The 18286-nt window shown below is 43.3% G+C and overlaps 2 protein-coding genes across 4 annotated transcripts in view; one reads left to right on the top strand and one right to left on the bottom strand.

The window, feature by feature from the left end:
• Window positions 1–220: 220 nt before the first annotated feature.
• LOC141779470 (transmembrane protein 79-like) overlaps window positions 221–18286 on the bottom strand; it is a 114162-nt gene continuing 96096 nt past the window's right edge. The window contains exons 2-6 of one of the 2 annotated variants that reach the window (XM_074654321.1): window positions 4650–4749; window positions 2884–3461; window positions 2077–2271; window positions 1717–1948; window positions 221–887 (exon numbers count right to left, since the gene is read on the bottom strand). In XM_074654321.1, the coding sequence (XP_074510422.1) occupies window positions 683–887; window positions 1717–1948; window positions 2077–2271; window positions 2884–3427 (1176 nt within the window). In that variant the 5' untranslated portion in view covers window positions 3428–3461; window positions 4650–4749 and the 3' untranslated portion in view covers window positions 221–682. Of the gene's footprint in view, window positions 888–1716; window positions 1949–2076; window positions 2272–2883; window positions 3462–4645; window positions 4801–18286 lie in introns of those variants that run through there. The other variant, XM_074654322.1, reaches the window with a different exon arrangement.
• arhgef2b (rho/rac guanine nucleotide exchange factor (GEF) 2b) overlaps window positions 8498–18286 on the top strand; it is a 29496-nt gene continuing 19707 nt past the window's right edge. For both annotated transcript variants that reach the window (XM_074654316.1, XM_074654315.1), the window contains exons 1-2: window positions 8498–8687; window positions 17281–17443. In XM_074654316.1, the coding sequence (XP_074510417.1) occupies window positions 8631–8687; window positions 17281–17443 (220 nt within the window). In that variant the 5' untranslated portion in view covers window positions 8498–8630. The remainder of the gene's footprint in view (window positions 8688–17280; window positions 17444–18286) is intronic.

The raw sequence follows: 18286 nt of genomic DNA, 5'->3' as shown, positions 1-18286 counted from the left end.
CTTGGTGCTTTTATTTTGAAGCCAGACTGTCAGTTCTTCCTGTGTGTAGGTGTCACTTTGTCGGTTGGTGTCGACTGTCAGTCTGACCGGTTCAACCGGATCAACAACAGCAGCAGCTTCATGTGACTGAAGAACTCACTGATCAGTAATCAATACAGACTGATCAGAAATCAATACAGACTGATCAGTGTAATCATAACTATCAGAACAAGAAGTGAGGTCGATGAATTTTATTGTGAATTATGAAACTGAGTGATAGTTTTTTTAAAGAGTATCAAATATTTAATGATCATTAAACATATTTTACAAAATAAAATGTTGAAAAATGGACCAGAAATAGAACACAAACACAGACTGAGCAGGAAGTAAACATGAAGTAAACTGGAAGTAGTTCAACAGCTAAATATTTTGAGGAACAGCTTAAAAAAAAAGACCAAAAAAAACTGTTTCTACTGAAAATGTAAATAAAAAATGAATGAAACAAACATGATGGAGTGGGCGGGGTTATACAATAACCAGGTGGTCCAAAGAATAAAACTTTATAAACACAGAAACGTTTTTTATGTTATTTAGCTTTTTTTGTTTTAAAGTTTCAGTTTATAAAAAATTAAGTTTTAAAAAACAAAGTTGATCAGTTAAATATTTAAGCCCAACAGGAAGATTATTGATTACTGATCAGCTCTCATCCCCAGAACCTCTGTTTGCCAGCGGGTGGAGTCAACATCTCCTCAGGAGGAGATGGGAGGCTGAAGACGGACCCAGCCGCGTCCACCGTGAAGATGAAGTAGAAGTTGGCGACCATCATGGCTAGACTCGGTAGGAAGGAGAGGCCGAAACCAAAACCACGAATGCTGCTGTCGAAAGCTGCAGCCACCCAGTAAACCAGCCTGGAGACATAAAACAAACGCACCTTTAATTAAAAACGTAAACTGGACCGGAGACATAAAACAAACGCACCCTTATCGTGCTCATTTTCAGGTTCATACTTGTATTTTGTGTTTCTACTAGAACATGTTTATATGCTGAAATTTTCCTTTATTTTCCTCATACTGTCTGCATGAATATACCTGTATTCACCCTCTGTCTGAAACGCTCCGTTTTAGTGTATTTCAATGGAATTGCAACCAAACTGCGTTGCTAGGCAACAGTTTGGGTCGATGTTTACTTCATGTCAGCTGATGTTATTTACATACACTGCAACAGGAAATAAACTGGGACACATTTAGAATGTTTACGTTTAAAACCGTGTAGTGGTCTAAATATTGTATATTTGTGACATCACAAATGGACAGAAATCCTAACGGCTTGTTTCAAATGCACAATTTCTGAATATGGGCTGTGTGTGTTTCTCCGTATATTGAGCGTTTTGATAGTTTAACAGTATTTATGTAGCCCTTAAACCTGCTTTATAATGTTAACGACCTGAAAATCTCACTTTTTACAATATGGGACCTTTAATTAAAAATGTACACCGTCTTGGTGACACAAAAAACGCACCTTTAATTAAAAGTGTAAACTGGCCCAGAGACGTAAAACCAACGCACCTTTGATTAAAAGTGTTAACCAGCCTGGAGACGTAAAACAAAGGCATTTTTAATTAAAAGCGCAAACCGGGCCTGAGATGTAAAACCAACGCACCTTTAATTAAAAGTGTAAACCATCCCCGGAGAAACAAAACAAACACACCTTTAATTAAAAGTTTTATTTGAATCTCACCGTCCGAGGGCGAAGACAACGGTCAACAGAGGGACAAGCTTCAGCTGCTCCTGGCTGAGGTACATTGCCATGACGACCAGCTGCAGGAAGTAGATCAGGAACAGGGAAGCGGAGTCCGAGACGAAGCGTCGATGGACGGTGACCTCGTGATGCTCCACCTCCTTCACCTTGTCATCAAACAGAGGGCGAATCGCACCTGACCTGAGACGACTGACGCCCAGGACCAACCAACCTGAGACACAGACAGGTGAGAGACACACAGGTGAGACAGACAGGTGGGACAGACAGATGGGACATCGTAGCCATGGAAACAATTGACGTTAGATGCTGCTGCATCTTCTTCGTTGGTGTCGTACTCACCGAGGATGATGGGGGCGGCGGCAAACACGGAGCAGCGCAGCGTGTAGACGAGTCTGAGGGCGGCGCCGTCCAGCAGAGGGGCGTCAAACGGAAGGAAGACAAACCCCCCCCACACCAGGAGGGGGAAGAAGAGCGCTGACGTCATCAGGGACACGCCCACCTTCAGGACGTCCCTGTTGGGACAGCCCCGCCCACCTGAGAGACAGACAGGTGAGAGACAGACAGGTCAGAGCCCCGCCCACCTGAGAGACAAACAAGTCAGAGCCCCGCCCACCTAAGAGACAGACAAGTCAAAACCCCGCCCACCTGAGAGACAAACAAGTCAGAGCCCCGCCCACCTAAGAGACAGACAAGTCAAAACCCCGCCCACCTGACAGACAGACAAGTCAGAGCCCCGCCCACTGGAGAAACAGACTGGTTAGAGCCCCGCGCACGTGACAGACAGACAGGTTAGAGCCCTGCCCACGTGACAGACAGACAGGTAAGAGCCCCGCCCACCTAAGAGACAGACAGACAAGTCAGAGCCCTGCCCACTAGAGAAACAGACAGGTAAGAGCCCCGCCCACCTGAGAGACAGACAGATTAGAGCCCCGCCTGTATGAGAGACAGACAGGTTAGAGCCCCGCCCACGTGACAGACAGACAGGTTAGAGTCCCACCCACCCGAGAGACAGACAGATTAGAGCCCCGCCCGTATGAGACAGACAGATTAGAGCCCCGCCCACCTGAGAGACAGACAGATTAGAGCCCCGCCCACCTGAGAGACAGACAGGTCAGAGACAGAGAAGAAGGCGACAGGTATATTTACATATGGCAGGGGGCGTGTCCTCAGGCCACTGGTATCCATGTTGGTTGTAGTCCTGTGGGACTCCTCGGGGACCCAGGAAGGGGCTCTTCTCTGACTCCATTTCCCAGAATGCCTCCCTCTCTCTGGGTGAGGAGGGGGCGTGAAGAACGGTGACTGCAGGACTGAACACCTGAGCTGCTTTCTCCGGCAGGCGGTTCCCTACAGGCTCCTCCTCCAGGTGTGTGTTTAGCCCCGCCCCCTCCTCGCCCTCCCCTCCTTCCCTCCTCTCTCCCTCCGCCATCAGCCCTCGCTCACTCTCCGTCCAGCTCGCCGCCTCTCGTAGCGAAACGTCTGACCTCACACTCATCCTGTCACCTTTACCTGTCTGTCCACCTGTCTGTCTGTCTCCGGGCCACTGCAGCGTGCTGGCCTCCGTCATGGCAGACCTCACCACCTCGTCTTCACCCTCGCCCTGTCTCGTCTTCATCCCCCCACTGTCTTGCATCTTGGTACTTCCTGTTGGGCACGGGGCGTCTTCAGGCAGATCATCCGTCAGCAGAGACATGTCTGTCTGTCTGTCTGTCTGTCTGTCTTTCCACCTGTCAGAGAGAACAGAGGACAGTGTGACTATATTTACCTCAAACAGTCTAGAAGCAAAAAGACGAAACACTGGTGTGTTTTTTTGACAAAAGCCGCTGCCGCCATTTTGGACTGAAAACACTCATTATATTTATAATATTTTATTGTTCAACACAGGTCATTTCAGTAGAATATGACAATAGAATAGAAATAATCTAGTTTTACTTTTGTACAGCTCTTTGTAGGCGGACGTCTTACTTGCGTACGGTAGTCACTTACAGTCCAAAATGGTGGAAGCGTAGCTCTGCTGCTGGGCGCTGATGTTGACATGGAACGAACTATTGACTTTCTCTTCTTATCAATATACGTTCTTTGTTTACATAGGCCTCTATGTATAAATGGAATACTGAATACTCGATTCTGATTGGTTAATCGCGGCGTTCTACGGTCTGTTAATTCTTTATAGCAGAACGTTGCTATGGACGCAGATCTGATGTCGGACTCTGGAGGTCACTTTGTGTCAAATTATTGATTTCTTCTTTTTAAATGTACATAAAGTATTAAAGTAAAAGTACTGAAGTATTATCAGCTACATGCACAGTATTTATGTAAAAGATCTGTTGTATTATCAGCTAAATGTACATAAAATATTACAGTAAAAGTACTTTAGTAAGTAGCTGTGTAATATGCGGGATAATGTACAGCTAGCTGGTCATTATTGATAAATATAAGTATCCCTTACACATATATATCTTTATTGATCTCTGATCAGATACTGTGTTTATAATATTTATAATTATAAAGTTTGATCTCTGATCACGTGACTCCCCTTAACATCAAATAATAAACACAGAGCAGCTGCTGATGGTGAGCGTGCAGGTACGGCTAGCTCCGCCCACTGACTGTGACGTCAGTCTGACTCCAACACGGCGGCCGTGACGTCTCTCAGGTTAAACATCAAAAGGATCTAAATAAACTCGAGTTAAAACGGACTTTGATCGATTTTACACCACTGTCGAGCTATCTATCGATTGTCACTGACCGTCTGTGTGTTACTGATCAGAAATAATCGATCAATACTCACTGAGAGAGAGATAAAAGCTCTGTGCTAACATGCTAACATGCTAACGGAGCTGAACACTGAGTTCAGAAATAAACTGAGACTAAACTCTGAGACTCTGAGATTAAACTCTGAGATTAGGACTCACCGTAACGATGTGATCTTCTTCTTCTTCTTCTTCTTCTTCTTCTTCTTCTTCTTCTTTTCTTCTTCCTCTTCTTCTCCTCCTCCTCCTATTGTTGTTGTTGTGGTGAGAGTCTGAGGCGGAAGTGTAGCTCAGGTGTGGTCCTGCCTCCCGTCAGGTGAGTTAAAGGGAAAGTTCTCCTAAAGGAAAAATATTAAGACATAAGCAGGTTACTGGTACTAATACACACTGGGAAGTTTGCATTACTTCTAATACTGAAGTATTATCAGGTAAATGTACATGAAGTATTAAAGTAAAAGTACCTAAGAATTATCAGGTAAATGTACATGAAGTATTAAGGTAAAAGTATTTTAATATTATCAGCTAAATGTACATAAAGTATTAAAGTAAAAGTACTTAAGAATTATCAGGTAACTGTACATAAAGTATTAAGGTAAAAGTATTTTAATATTATCAGCTAAATGTAAATAAAGTATTAAGGTAAAAGTACCTAAGTATTATCAGGTAAATGTACATGAAGTATTAAAGTAAAAATACTTTAATATTATCAGCTAAATGTACATAATGAAAGTAAAACTACTGCAGTATTATCAGCTAAATGTACATAAAATATAATAACTATACACAAGAAAGGTACCATTGTACTAGTGTTGTAGTTTATCCAGCTGCCAGCAGGGGGGGTTGGGGTGTCACCTGCTGATCTCTGTGGTCGGCACGATGACATCACTTCCTCTCTGTGTGTTGTCTGTTACAGCCGGTTGTCACGGTAACGGTGGTATCAGTAAGTACCAGGAGGCAGATGTGAACAGATGTTTCATTCAGAGGGCTGTAACAGTAAACAGGACTACTGTAGTATACTCATATGTTCATGTACTGTAGTATACTCACGTGTTCATGTACTGTACGAACTATGAGTACTTCTACTGCAGTATGAGTACTTATACTGTACTATGAGTACTTCTACTGCAGTATGAGTACTTATTCTGCAGTATGAGTACTTACTCCTGCCATATGAGTACATACTACTGCAGTATGAATTGCCTACTGTAGTACTACTGCAGAATGAATACTGTTACTGCAGCATGAATTGCCTACTGTAGTAATACTGCGTATTAGTACTTATTCTGCAGTATGAGTACTTATACTGCATTATAAGTACTACTGCAGTATGAGTACTTATACTGCATTATAAGTACTGCTGCAGTATGAGTACTTATTCTGCAGTATGAGTACTTATTCTGCAGTATGAGTACTTATACTGCATTATGAGTACTACTGCAGTATGAGTACTGATACTGCAGTATGAATTGCTTTACTGTAGTACTACTGCAGTTTGAGTACTTATTCTGCAGTACAAGTACTTATACTGCATTATAAGTACCATTGCAGTATGAGTACTGATACTGCCGTATGAATTGCTTGCTGTAGTACTACTGCAGTATGCGTACTTATACTGCATTATAAGTACTACTGCAGTATGAGTACTTACTCCTGCCATATGAGTACATACTACTGCAGTATGAATTGCCTACTGTAGTACTACTGCAGAATGAATACTGTTACTGCAGTATGAATCGCCTACTGTAGTACTACTGCAGTATGAGTACTGATACTGCAGTATGAATCGCCTACTGTAGTACTACTGCAGTATGAGTACTGATACTGCAGCATGAATTGCCTACTGTAGTAATACTGCGTATTAGTACTTATTCTGCAGTATGAGTACTTATACTGCATTATAAGTACTACTGCAGTATGAGTACTTATACTGCATTATAAGTACTGCTGCAGTATGAGTACTTATTCTGCAGTATGAGTACTTATTCTGCAGTATGAGTACTTATACTGCATTATGAGTACTACTGCAGTATGAGTACTGATACTGCAGTATGAATTGCTTTACTGTAGTACTACTGCAGTTTGAGTACTTATTCTGCAGTACAAGTACTTATACTGCATTATAAGTACCATTGCAGTATGAGTACTGATACTGCCGTATGAATTGCTTGCTGTAGTACTACTGCAGTATGCGTACTTATACTGCATTATAAGTACTACTGCAGTATGAGTACTGATACTGCATTATGAATTGTTTCCTGTAGTAGTACTACTGCAGTATGAGAACTTATTCTGCAGTACAAGTACTTATACTGTATTATAAGTACTACTGCAGTATGAGTACTGATACTGCATTATGAATTGCTTACTGTAGTACTACTGCAGTATGAGTACTTGTACTGCATTATGAATTGCTTACTGTAGTACTATTGCAGTATGAGTACTTATACTGCATTATAAGTACTACTGCAGTGTGAGTACTGATACTGAAGTATGAATTGCTTGCTGTAGTACTCCTGCAGTATGTGTACTTATACTGCATTATAAGTACTACTGCAGAATGAGTTCTGATACTGCATTATGAATTGCTTACTGTAGTACTACTGCAGTATGAGTATTTATTCTGCAGTACAAGTACTTATACTGCATTATAAGTACCATTGCAGTATGAGTACTGATATTGCAGTATGAATTGCTTACTGTAGTACTACTGCAGTATGAGTACCGATACTGCATTATGAATTGCTTACTGTAGTACTATTGCAGTATGAGTACTTATTCTGCAGTACAAGTACTTATACTGCATTATAAGCACTACTGCAGTGTCAGTACTGATACTGAAGTATGAATTTCTTGCTGTAGTACTACTGCAGTATGCGTACTTATACTGCATTATAAGTACTACTGCAGAATGAGTTCTGATACTGCATTATGAATTGCTTACTGTAGTACTACTGCAGTATGAGTATTTATTCTGCAGTACAAGTACTTATACTGCATTATAAGTACCATTGCAGTATGAGTACTGATATTGCAGTATGAATTGCTTACTGTAGTACCACTGCAGTATGAGTACTGATACTGCATTATGAATTGCTTACTGTAGTACTACTGCAGTATGAGTACTGATACTGCATTATGAATTGCTTACTGTAGTACTACTGCAGTATGAGTACTTATTCTGCAGTACAAGTACTTATACTGCATTATAAGTACCATTGCAGTATGAGTACTGATATTGCAGTATGAATTGCTTACTGTAGTACCACTGCAGTATGAGTACTGATACTGCATTATGAATTGCTTACTGTAGTACTACTGCAATATGCGTACTTATACTGCATTGTAAGTACTACTGCAGAATGAGTTCTGATACTGCATTATGAATTGCTTACTCTAGTACTACTGCAGTATGAGTACTTATTCTGCAGTACAAGTACTTACACTGCATTATAAGTACTACTGCAGTATAAGTACTGATACAGCAGTATGAATTGCTTACTGTAGTACTACTACTACTACTGAATTGCCTCCACACAGTGTGACGTCACTTTGATCAGTTGGTATCGTTTATTGATGACGTTGACAGTTTGATCGCCGTTCTTTGTGTTTCCGTTATGAAGCGGGAGGTTCGTCTCGTATCTACACCGGCACCCTCCGGAACGGGCGGGGTCAGTGCTCGGAGGTTCCACGTCACACAGCAGCGTGTTGTACACTCTACTGCGGGGGGGCGGGGTTAATCGATCCTCATGTTTATCAACCACGTGACCTCATACAGCTCTCTGATTGGCTGCTGTGGATCACGTGACACGTTGACACGTTGTCATAGAGACCGACTCCACCCACACCGTACACGTCGATGCCCCGGTGTATAAAACAAGCGCTCCTTCACAGATGCTGTTGGGTGGGGCTTGAGGTGCGTGCGGTGCAGTGATTGGCTGAGCGCGGCGGCAGCGGGCTGAGCTGTGATTGGTCAGAAGTGAGCGCGGAGCTGTCAGTCACAGAGACGCCCCGCCCCCCGGGTTCAGACTGCGGACCGCTCCGGGACCAGAACCCAACACCCCCTGAACCAGTACTGATTGACTGTAGAGAGGTAGTAGTGATCAGGTGATCGATCAGGTGTGATCGGCTGGTCGGTATTGGGGAATGTCCCGGCTGCTGGAGAGCAGGAGACAGGACAGGATGAAGGAAATCAACCTGAAGGTGAGTTCCCACTAACACAGAGAGGAAACCCAATCACACTCACTTTACTGATCGATAACCATAGTTATTGATGAGCTGTAGCTGATCCGAGCTGATCCGAGCTGTGATCGATCACTAACAGAGAGGTCCGTCTCACTTTCTGTCGGTTCCGCTTTGTCCGCTCACATCTGGAAACCACCGCGCGGCTCGGTTCCGTTACTACAGATGTTGGAGCGATTATCGGTAGTTGTTGGAGCTGATCGATCAGTGATTGGAGGAGTGATCGGATGTGTGTTTCAAGCACTTTGTGTGTGTGAACTGGACCGGTGAAGGAAGTTACCGGAGCTCAGAAACGGGAAACACACACTTTTCTTCCTCCGGATCAGACTGAAAAACGGTTAAACGTTTATACACCGAAGCGGACCGGACCGGTGCGGACCCGGTGTGTGTGTGTGTGTGTGTGTGTGTGTGTATGTGTGTCCGGTGTGTGTGTGTACAGTACACTTGTACACTGAGACTTTAGGGTGTTTCGGTGTGTGTCCGTTAGCAGCAGCGTGGCCGCTTTGTCCTACAGGAGGAAACGAGCGGAGCGGGGGAGGGGAGCTCAGTGTGTGTGTGTGTGTGTGTGCGTGTGAGTGTGAGTGTTTGTGTGTGCAGGAAGTGTCGGTCAGGTGTGAAGGTGGATGTTTGACCTCTGACCTGACTGTAAAACAAACTGATACGTCTTCAGTTTTAAGGCTGAAAAAAGTGTTTTAGTTTATTATGAACCAGGCAGACAGACAGACAGTCAGTCAGTCAGTCAGTCAGGCAGGCAGACAGACAGACAGACAGACAGTCAGTCAGTCAGGCAGACAGACAGACAGACAGTCAGTCAGTCAGTCAGTCAGGCAGGCAGACAGACAGACAGACAGACAGACAGTCAGTCAGTCAGGCAGACAGACAGACAGACAGACAGTCAGTCAGACAGACAGACAGACTGACAGTCAGTCAGTCAGGCAGACAGACAGACAGACAGACAGTCAGTCAGACAGACAGACAGACAGACAGTCAGTCAGTCAGGCAGACAGACAGACAGACAGACAGACAGTCAGTCAGACAGACAGACAGACAGACAGTCAGTCAGTCAGGCAGACAGACAGACAGACAGACAGTCAGTCAGACAGACAGACAGACAGACAGTCAGTCAGTCAGGCAGACAGACAGACAGACTGACACAGACATTCTTTTGTGCCTAGAAAGCAACTGACAAATAAAAGTAATATAATATTTAAAGGGACTATTTGTAACTTTCAGAAATGCTTCTTAACAGCGACACCTGTGGCCGTGAAATCAACGAAAGTCAGCGTCGAGCTCGCGCTTGCTCGCTCTAAATATACCTGAACGAGCATCGCTCAAAACAGTGAGGAGACACAAGTCAGCTAAAACCACAATATCACTCTATATTTCAGCTGCTTGGCAGTAATGTTAGCTGACCAGACGGAGGTCTCTCCATGAACATGATTTAGATCTGATCCTAGTGTTGGCTTTTCCTGCCTAAGTGCAGGCTGATGCAGCGGGGCTCTGCAGCGTGTCTCCCTGCTCTCTCCGCCCGCAGCCGGAGAGAGCAGGGAGACACCGGCACCCGGTCGGTAACGAGACGATAACGTTACTAGCTGGGGAGCCCCGTCACTTCACAAGACACGGGAAACCTCTGTTGGTCTGGAGGAGCTGCAGCATTTTTTTTCTGCACAAACGTCCACTGATTATTCACTAGATATTCTCAGAGCTAAACTAACTCTTCTGCAGTGTGGAGTGAGCGCGCATTCACGTCTAGAGGTGGAGCGAGCTGAGAACGCGCGCGCTCTCTGAGCGAAGGCAGGCAGGCAGAGTTGGAGAGGCAGCGGCCACACGCGAACGCGCATATGTGAGCGCGCATGTGTGGCGACCCGCTACATTTATACGCTTAAAAAGTTACAAACAGTCCCTTTAAAGGGACTGTTTGTAACTTTTTACAGGTATAAATCTACCTGGTCGGGATCCCATGCTGGCTCGCATATGTGCACTCGCGTGTGGCTGGAGTCTCCGCTGCCTGCTTGCCTTCACTCACACACCGCATGCGTTTTCGCTGTCTCGCTCCACCTCTAGATGTGCATGCGCGCTCACTCCACACTGCAGGAGAGTTAGTTTAGCTCTGAGAATATCTAGTGAATAATCAGTGGACGTTTGTGCAGAAATAAATGCTGCAGCTCCTCCAGACCGACAGAGGTTTCCCGTGTCTTGTGAAGTGACGGGGCTCTGCAGGGAGAAATGTTATCTTCTCCGACCGGGTGCCGTTGTCTCCCTGCGGGCGCAGTCAGAGACGATAACGTTTCTCTTCCTGCTTCAGCCCCGGAGGCTGAAGCAGGAAAAGACAACTCTAGGATCAGCAGTGATTCATGGAGAGACCTTCGTCTGGTCAGCTAACATTACTGCCAAGCAGGTGAAATATAGAGTGATATTGTGGTTATAGCTGACGTGTGTCGCCTCACTGTTTTGAGCGATGTTCGTTCATGTCTATTCAGAGCGAGCAAAGTGCGAGCCCGACGCTGACTTTCGTTGACTTAACGGCTACAGGTGTCGCTGTTAACAAGCATTTCTTAAAGTTACAAATAGTCCCTTTAACAAAATAACACACTATCAGTAAGTTTCAGAGAAATGAAACAGTGACTACGTTTACATTCACACCGATATTATTAAGAATACGACGATATTCTGAATGTGCTATAAACTATAAACAAAATATTCTGTTTGGATATTCTGAATGGAGCATTTTCAGATTAAAGGTCCAGTGTGTAGGATCTGGTGACATCTAGCGGTGAATGTTGGAGAACGACGGTGGCGACGCAAAAACATGAATGTCTCTCTCTAGAGCCAGAGATTGGTTTGTCCGTTCTGGGCTACTGTAGAAACATGGAGGACTCCGTGAAGAGGACCTGCTCCCAATGTAGATATGAAGGACTCATTCTAACCTAACAAAAACACAACCGTTCTTATTATCAGGTGATTATACGCTAAAGAAAACATAGTTATTAAAAATATGACCCTTTGTGTGTGGACGTCATGATGAGGTCACGGTGTTAGCTGGAGGCTAAACAAAGGAAAGACTGGAGGCTAACACTAGCAGTGGACTAAAGTTACACATCTAAAATGTCATCTTGTTGTGTTGTTGGGTGCCAGAATCCAGATATCACATAACATTTGAGATGACAAACTGTGATTTGAGGCTCTAGCGAGCTACAATATCAGAGAAACGTTTCAGAGATGGAGATTAAATGTTGTTAATATCATTTTTGTTTTGGTACAAGAACACGTGACAGTTGGCGTCCGAGTTTGTTTTGGTACAACAACACTTGGCAGTTGGCTCTGTTGTCTTTTTAAGGAAGGTCTTGTCCAGTGCAAAGTGTTGCCGTTTCCATATCTTCCACAGTCAGATGTGCACTGAATGTCACCTTTGGGTTGATCTGACGTTCCTTCAGTCATTCATCATCACTCAGCAGCTATCCACAGTTTATCGTCTCTCTTCTTTTACTGATCTTCTCTTCAGCTTCAGTATTCAGCTACAGCTCTTTGTCAGGCTGTACTATACTCACAATACGTGTTCACAATGATCCCGTCCCTTTAAACATCAAAATCATCTGCAGACAGAGAACTCAGAGTGAGGTCACATGACTCAGTCACAATACTCTGACAACTGAATGAAGAGTTTCACTCAGATCAGATCAGTTACCTCCCGGTCTCTATTCTCACTGGAACTCTACTGGTTTCATGTTTCTGCCTCTTTTCTCCAGCCCATCCTCCTCCTCCTCCTCCTCCTCCTCCTCCTCGTCCTCGTCCTCCTCCTCCTCCTCGTCCTCCTCCTCCCTGTCTCTCTGTCTCATGACCCCCCCCCCCCCCCCACCCAGTCAGACAGAGGTCTCTTTATTTCTCTCCATCACTGAGCTCTTTATTTATTGATCAGCTGATCACTGACTGTCACCACATCACTGAACCTGTTTTAAACATTTTCAGTATTTTACTGATCAATACTGAGGATTAACCTCTTCCTATTCCAACCTCTTGTTTAGTTGTTTAGGGGGGAAATAGCGGGTCAACAGTAGATGTCACATAGAAGTGGTCTACATCATCTGAAAGCTGGAACCTGAAGATTAATTTTGAGATGCTGTTCAGCACTGTGTCAAGTTGTTCTAGTCATAAATCAGACATAAACATTAATGAATTCATTCATTCATTCATTAATGAATTATAAGAAAGAGTGAAAGTGTATCAGGGTTTAGAACATTATGATAGAAGTATATGATGGCCATCCCCATGCTCTATTATGTCTCATAAATTGTTGCAGCAATTTTTGGGTTGACACCATTTGTTACACAGATTTGGTGCTAAATTTAACCATTTTTTACCACTCGAGAAAAACACTGTTTTTTTCAGATTTCTGCAACAATTGCATTTAGAACAGGAGACAATAACACATTTATACTGCATGAAAAAAACTTCATGTGATTATCATATTATTATGATGTTATTGAACATCCTTTATAACAAGCTAGTATGACATGGTTGGTACCAATGGATTCATTAGGTTTTCTAGTTTCAGATGATACCAGTATCTGTCTGTTCTTCTGCCTTTCTTTATGAAATTTTCCAGACTTTTTTTCAGACTTTTTTTTGGACATTTTGTGGATCACATGATATCAGTATATACCCAATACCTTGAAAACTCAGCCCGCTACAACCTCTGAAAGACAGAATAGCGGCTGGGCCTGCCAGTTGGCCGTCTGAGTTTTAATCTGTGATTATATTCGGAAAATATAATAATAACTTCTCTGAGAAGTTATATCAAACATTTGATAAATGTAGTTATTCATTTAATGAAATGCAGTGAACATTAAGGAGTAATCTATTACATTTTCTGCAGGTTTAAGAACATCATGGGGTCTCTGAGCCGTAGATCAATCAGTTCATCTGTAAATTAATCAGATTAAATCTTTATATTTATAAAGAAAATGAAGAAGTGTTGTTTGTTTTCTGTTTCTCTTGTTTGTTCGGTCACACACACACTTCCTCTTCCTGCCGCTCCCAGCTCAGAGCAGAAGTTAATGTAGAAAACAGTCTAAACAGAAAGCAGAAGTTCAGACAGACGGAGACATTCAGCTCAAATGTTTCTCCATATAATCTATAGAGAGCTGCAGGGATGACGTATTGTTGAAGTCCAACGGGAAGTGACATCATGCTGACTCATTTCTTGGTTTTACGACTCATTCCCGTATCACTCTACGTTCTCTTAATACATCCATGACGTACAATGGCTGCTGGTTGGTGTCCATATTTGTTTTGGTTTTGTTTTGGCAAGTTGGAGCAGCAAGCGTTTTTTCTGCTGAGGAAACGGATCTGCTCGTGCGCAAAGTGAAAGTGCGTGAGCAGATGTATGTGGTGCCGTTGTCTCCCTGCGGGCGCAGTCAGAGACGATAACGTTTCTCTTCCTGCTTCGAAAAGCCAACACTAGGATCAGCATTGATTCATGGAGAGACCTTCGTCTGGTCAGCTAACATTACTGCCAAGCAGCTGAAATATAGAGTGATATTGTGGTTTTAGCTGACGTGTGTCGCCTCACTGTTTAGAGCGATGCTCGTTCATGTCTATTTAGAGCGAGCAAAGCGCGAGCCCCGACGCTGACTTTCGTTGACTTAACGGCTACAGGTGTCGCTGTTAACAAGCATTTCTGGAAGTTACAATTAGTCCTGAGGAAACGGATCTGCTCGTGCGCAAAGTGAAAGTGCGTGAGCAGATGTATGTGGTGCTGGTCGCTTGGCGTGAAAATGACAATTGCGTCGGTCTGAAACTAGCAACGTCTGTTGCGCTGCTTTGCGCTGCTCTGCGCTGCTCTGCGCTGCTTTGCGCTGCTTTGCGCTGCTCTGCGCTGCTCTGCGCTGCTCTGCGCTGCTTTGCGCTGCTCTGCGCTGCTCTGCGCTGCTTTGCGCTGCTCTGCGCTGCTCTGCGCTGCTCTGCGCTGCTTTGCGCTGCTCTGCGCTGCTTTGCGCTGCTCTGCGCTTGGTATAAAATAGGGCCCTAAAGATTCTTTATGTTGCTTTGTCCAGTCTGTCTTCAGCTAGGTCCCAGACGTTGGTGATAGAGGACAAAATCTACAGTCCTCCTTCTGTGTAAAAACATATATTCTAAAGTTCATCTAAAGTTAATATAAAGCTTCAGCAGTTACATGAACCAAATCTTCCAAACTTCAGACTTGTTAGTAAAAAGTTTGTCCGCTTGTTTCACTGCAGCTCAACAAACGTTGGTCGTGGAAACAAAAATAGTTTCATATAGTTTTAACTTAAGAAGATAATGTCCAGTATGTTCAAATCATAATGGATTATAGACATACAGTACATATATAGACATATATCCATACACATATATCCATATACATATACAGTATATATTAGAGAAATATCCACAGACATATATACCTAGACATATATACATACATATATCCATAGACATATAGACATAGACATACAGTATACACAGAGACATGTATCCATATATCCATAGACATAAAGTATATACTTAAACATATATACATAGACATATATCCAGATATCCATAGATTTACAGTATATACATAGACATATAGACATACAGTATATACAGAAACATATATACATAGACATACTGTATATACCGTACATAGACATATACCCATTAACATATATACATAGACATACAGTGTATATATATAGACATAGCCATAGACATATATACATATATACATATATACATAGACATATACAGTATGTATTAGACATATATCCACAGACATATATACATAGACATACTGTATATACATAGACATATCGACATAGATATATATATTATTATTACTATTATGGAGTATTGTATTTCACATCACCATGAAGACACGTAACAGTGACTCCTCAGCTGTGATCACAGGGATGAATGTGGACAAACTACATGATAGTGACGCTGATGTCATAACCTTCGTTCCTTATCGGCCGACACACATTTATCTGCCAATGAAATCGTCCTGCTGATGTATCAGACATGCTTTAGTTAGCAAGTTAGTGTTTATTTAGCTCAAAGCACCACTGTTTCTAAATACAGCCTTGACTGTTAGTCTGGTTACCCACAATGCCTCTCTCTGTGTTCCTGTCTATAAAACACAGTTGTTTTAGACTCAGTCTGGATCATCTGACTGAGTTTATTATGAATCTCTTCAGTGTTTGTTCACAGCAATAGTCAGAGGTCGGAAGTCATCCTGCTGAGGGGGCTGATGGTCCCTGTAGTCTCTATCTGGACTACAGCTCCCATGAGGCCGTACTGCTGCTGCTGCTGTTGTGTCCTGGAGCAGAGCCTCTGTCTGTTGGGAGTCTGACCTTCATCTATAATTCATGTCAGCAGCAGCAGCAGCAGCAGCATGCCCCTGAGCAAGGCATCTGAGACAGCCAATCAGAGCAAGGCATCTGAGACACCCAATCAGATCAGAGGAGGTGCTGTAAACACACACTCCTGACTGTGTGTGTTTATTCTTTAAACTTTCTTTAAACGGGTCGGCCCGATGTCGGCCCGATGTCGGCCCATGTCAACCAGATGTCGGCCCCATGTCGGCTTGATGTCAGCCCGATGCCGACCCGATGTCAACCTAATGTCGGCCCGATGTCAACCTAATGTCTGCCCAATGTTAGCCTGATGTCAACCTAATGTCGGCCCGATGTCAACCGAATGTCGGCCCGATGTCAACCTAATGTCGGCCCGATATCAACCTAATGTCGGCCCGATGTCAACCGAATGTCGGCCCGATGTCAACCGAATGTCGGCCCGATGTCAACCTAATGTCGGCCCGATGTCAACCGAATGTCGGCCCGATATCAACCTAATGTCGGCCCAATGTCAACCGAATGTCGGCCCGATGTCAACCGAATGTCGGCCCGATGTCAACCTAATGTCGGCCCGATGTCAACCGAATGTCGGCCCGATATCAACCTAATGTCGGCCCGATGTCAACCTAATGTCGGCCCGATGTCAACCGAATGTCGGCCCGATGTCAACCGAATGTCGGCCCTATGTCAACCGAATGTCGGCCCAATGTCCACCTAATGTCGGCCCGATGTCTGACTGTTCAAACTGGACTCAATTTAACTGAAAAGTTTTGCAGATTATAACTTTTATTTTAATGATATTTGATGTTAATATTTACAACATGTAAAAGGTTCTACAGGATCTTCTTGGCATCACAGTGTTTATCTTTACATGTGAGGTCAGAGTCTTGTTTACGTTGATTCCTAAACCTGATGGTTGATACTAATCATAACTTCCTGAGAAACGCGTTTGTTGAAGCTATTTAAAGTTCCACCGTAGAGAATCAGAGCAGCTGATTGTTTGCTTCCAGGTTGTCACTCCTGACTTTTTACATGAAGTTGAACCTTTCTCAACTTTCCCATGAAGCCCTGCTGCTTCCTCCAGGTTCACAGTGAATGACCTCCTGTTGGTTGAGACCGCTGCATCTGAACCTGTGGTCACATGACGCTGCCTGATGGATACGTTGTCATATTAACAGTACTATGTCTGTCTGTCTGTTCAGAATAAGGAGAAGGCGCGCCAGAAGGAGCGAGAGAAGGAGGCGCGAGAGAGGGAGGTCAGGAACAGCAGCGGCCACCTGTTCACCTCCCTGACTGTGTCCTCCACCACCCTGTGCTCCTCCTGCAACAGGAGCATAACGGCCAAGGAGGCGCTCAGCTGCCCAGGTAACATACATATATATATATATATATATATACATATTTATATACATATACATATATACATACACCTATATACTTATAAACATATATATACTTATATACTTTTATACACATATATACACAAATATACACATACACATTTCTACATATATATACTTGTATACACATAAATACACATATACATATTTATACACATATACACTTACATACATATACAGACGTGGACAAAATTGTTGGAACCCTTCCGTTAAAGAGAGAAAAACCCACAATGGTCACTGAAATAACTTGAAACTGACAAAAGTAATAATTTACTGAAAATGAACTAATGAAAATCAGACATTGTTTTTGAATTGTGGTTCAACAGAATCATTTTAAAAAACAAACTAATGAAACTGGCCAGGACAAAAATGATGGTACCCCTAGAAAAGATGTAAAATAATGTGACCATAGGGACATATTAAACTAAGGTGTGTCCTGTAAATAGCATCACAGGTGTCTTCAAACTTGTAATCAGTCAGTCTGCCTATTTAAAGGGTGAAAAGTAGTCACTGTGCTGTTTGGCATCATGGTGTGTATCACGCTGAACATGGACCACAGAAAGCTAAGGAGAGAGTTGTCTCAGGAGATCAGAAAGAACATTATAGACCTTCATGTTAAAGGTAAAGGCTATAAGACCATCTCCAAGCAGCTTGATGTTCCTGTGACTACAGCTGCACATATTATTCAGAAGTTTAAGGTCCATGGGACTGTAGCCAACCTCCCTGGACGTGGCCGCAAGGGGAAAATTGATGACAAATCGAAGAGACGGATAATACGAATGGTAACCAAAGAGCCCAGAACAACTTC

This window comes from Sebastes fasciatus, chromosome 12, assembly GCF_043250625.1.
Source record: "Sebastes fasciatus isolate fSebFas1 chromosome 12, fSebFas1.pri, whole genome shotgun sequence".
In the NCBI taxonomy this organism is placed as follows: Eukaryota; Metazoa; Chordata; class Actinopteri; order Perciformes; family Sebastidae; genus Sebastes; species Sebastes fasciatus.
This window is presented reverse-complemented; position numbering and strand designations above follow the sequence as displayed.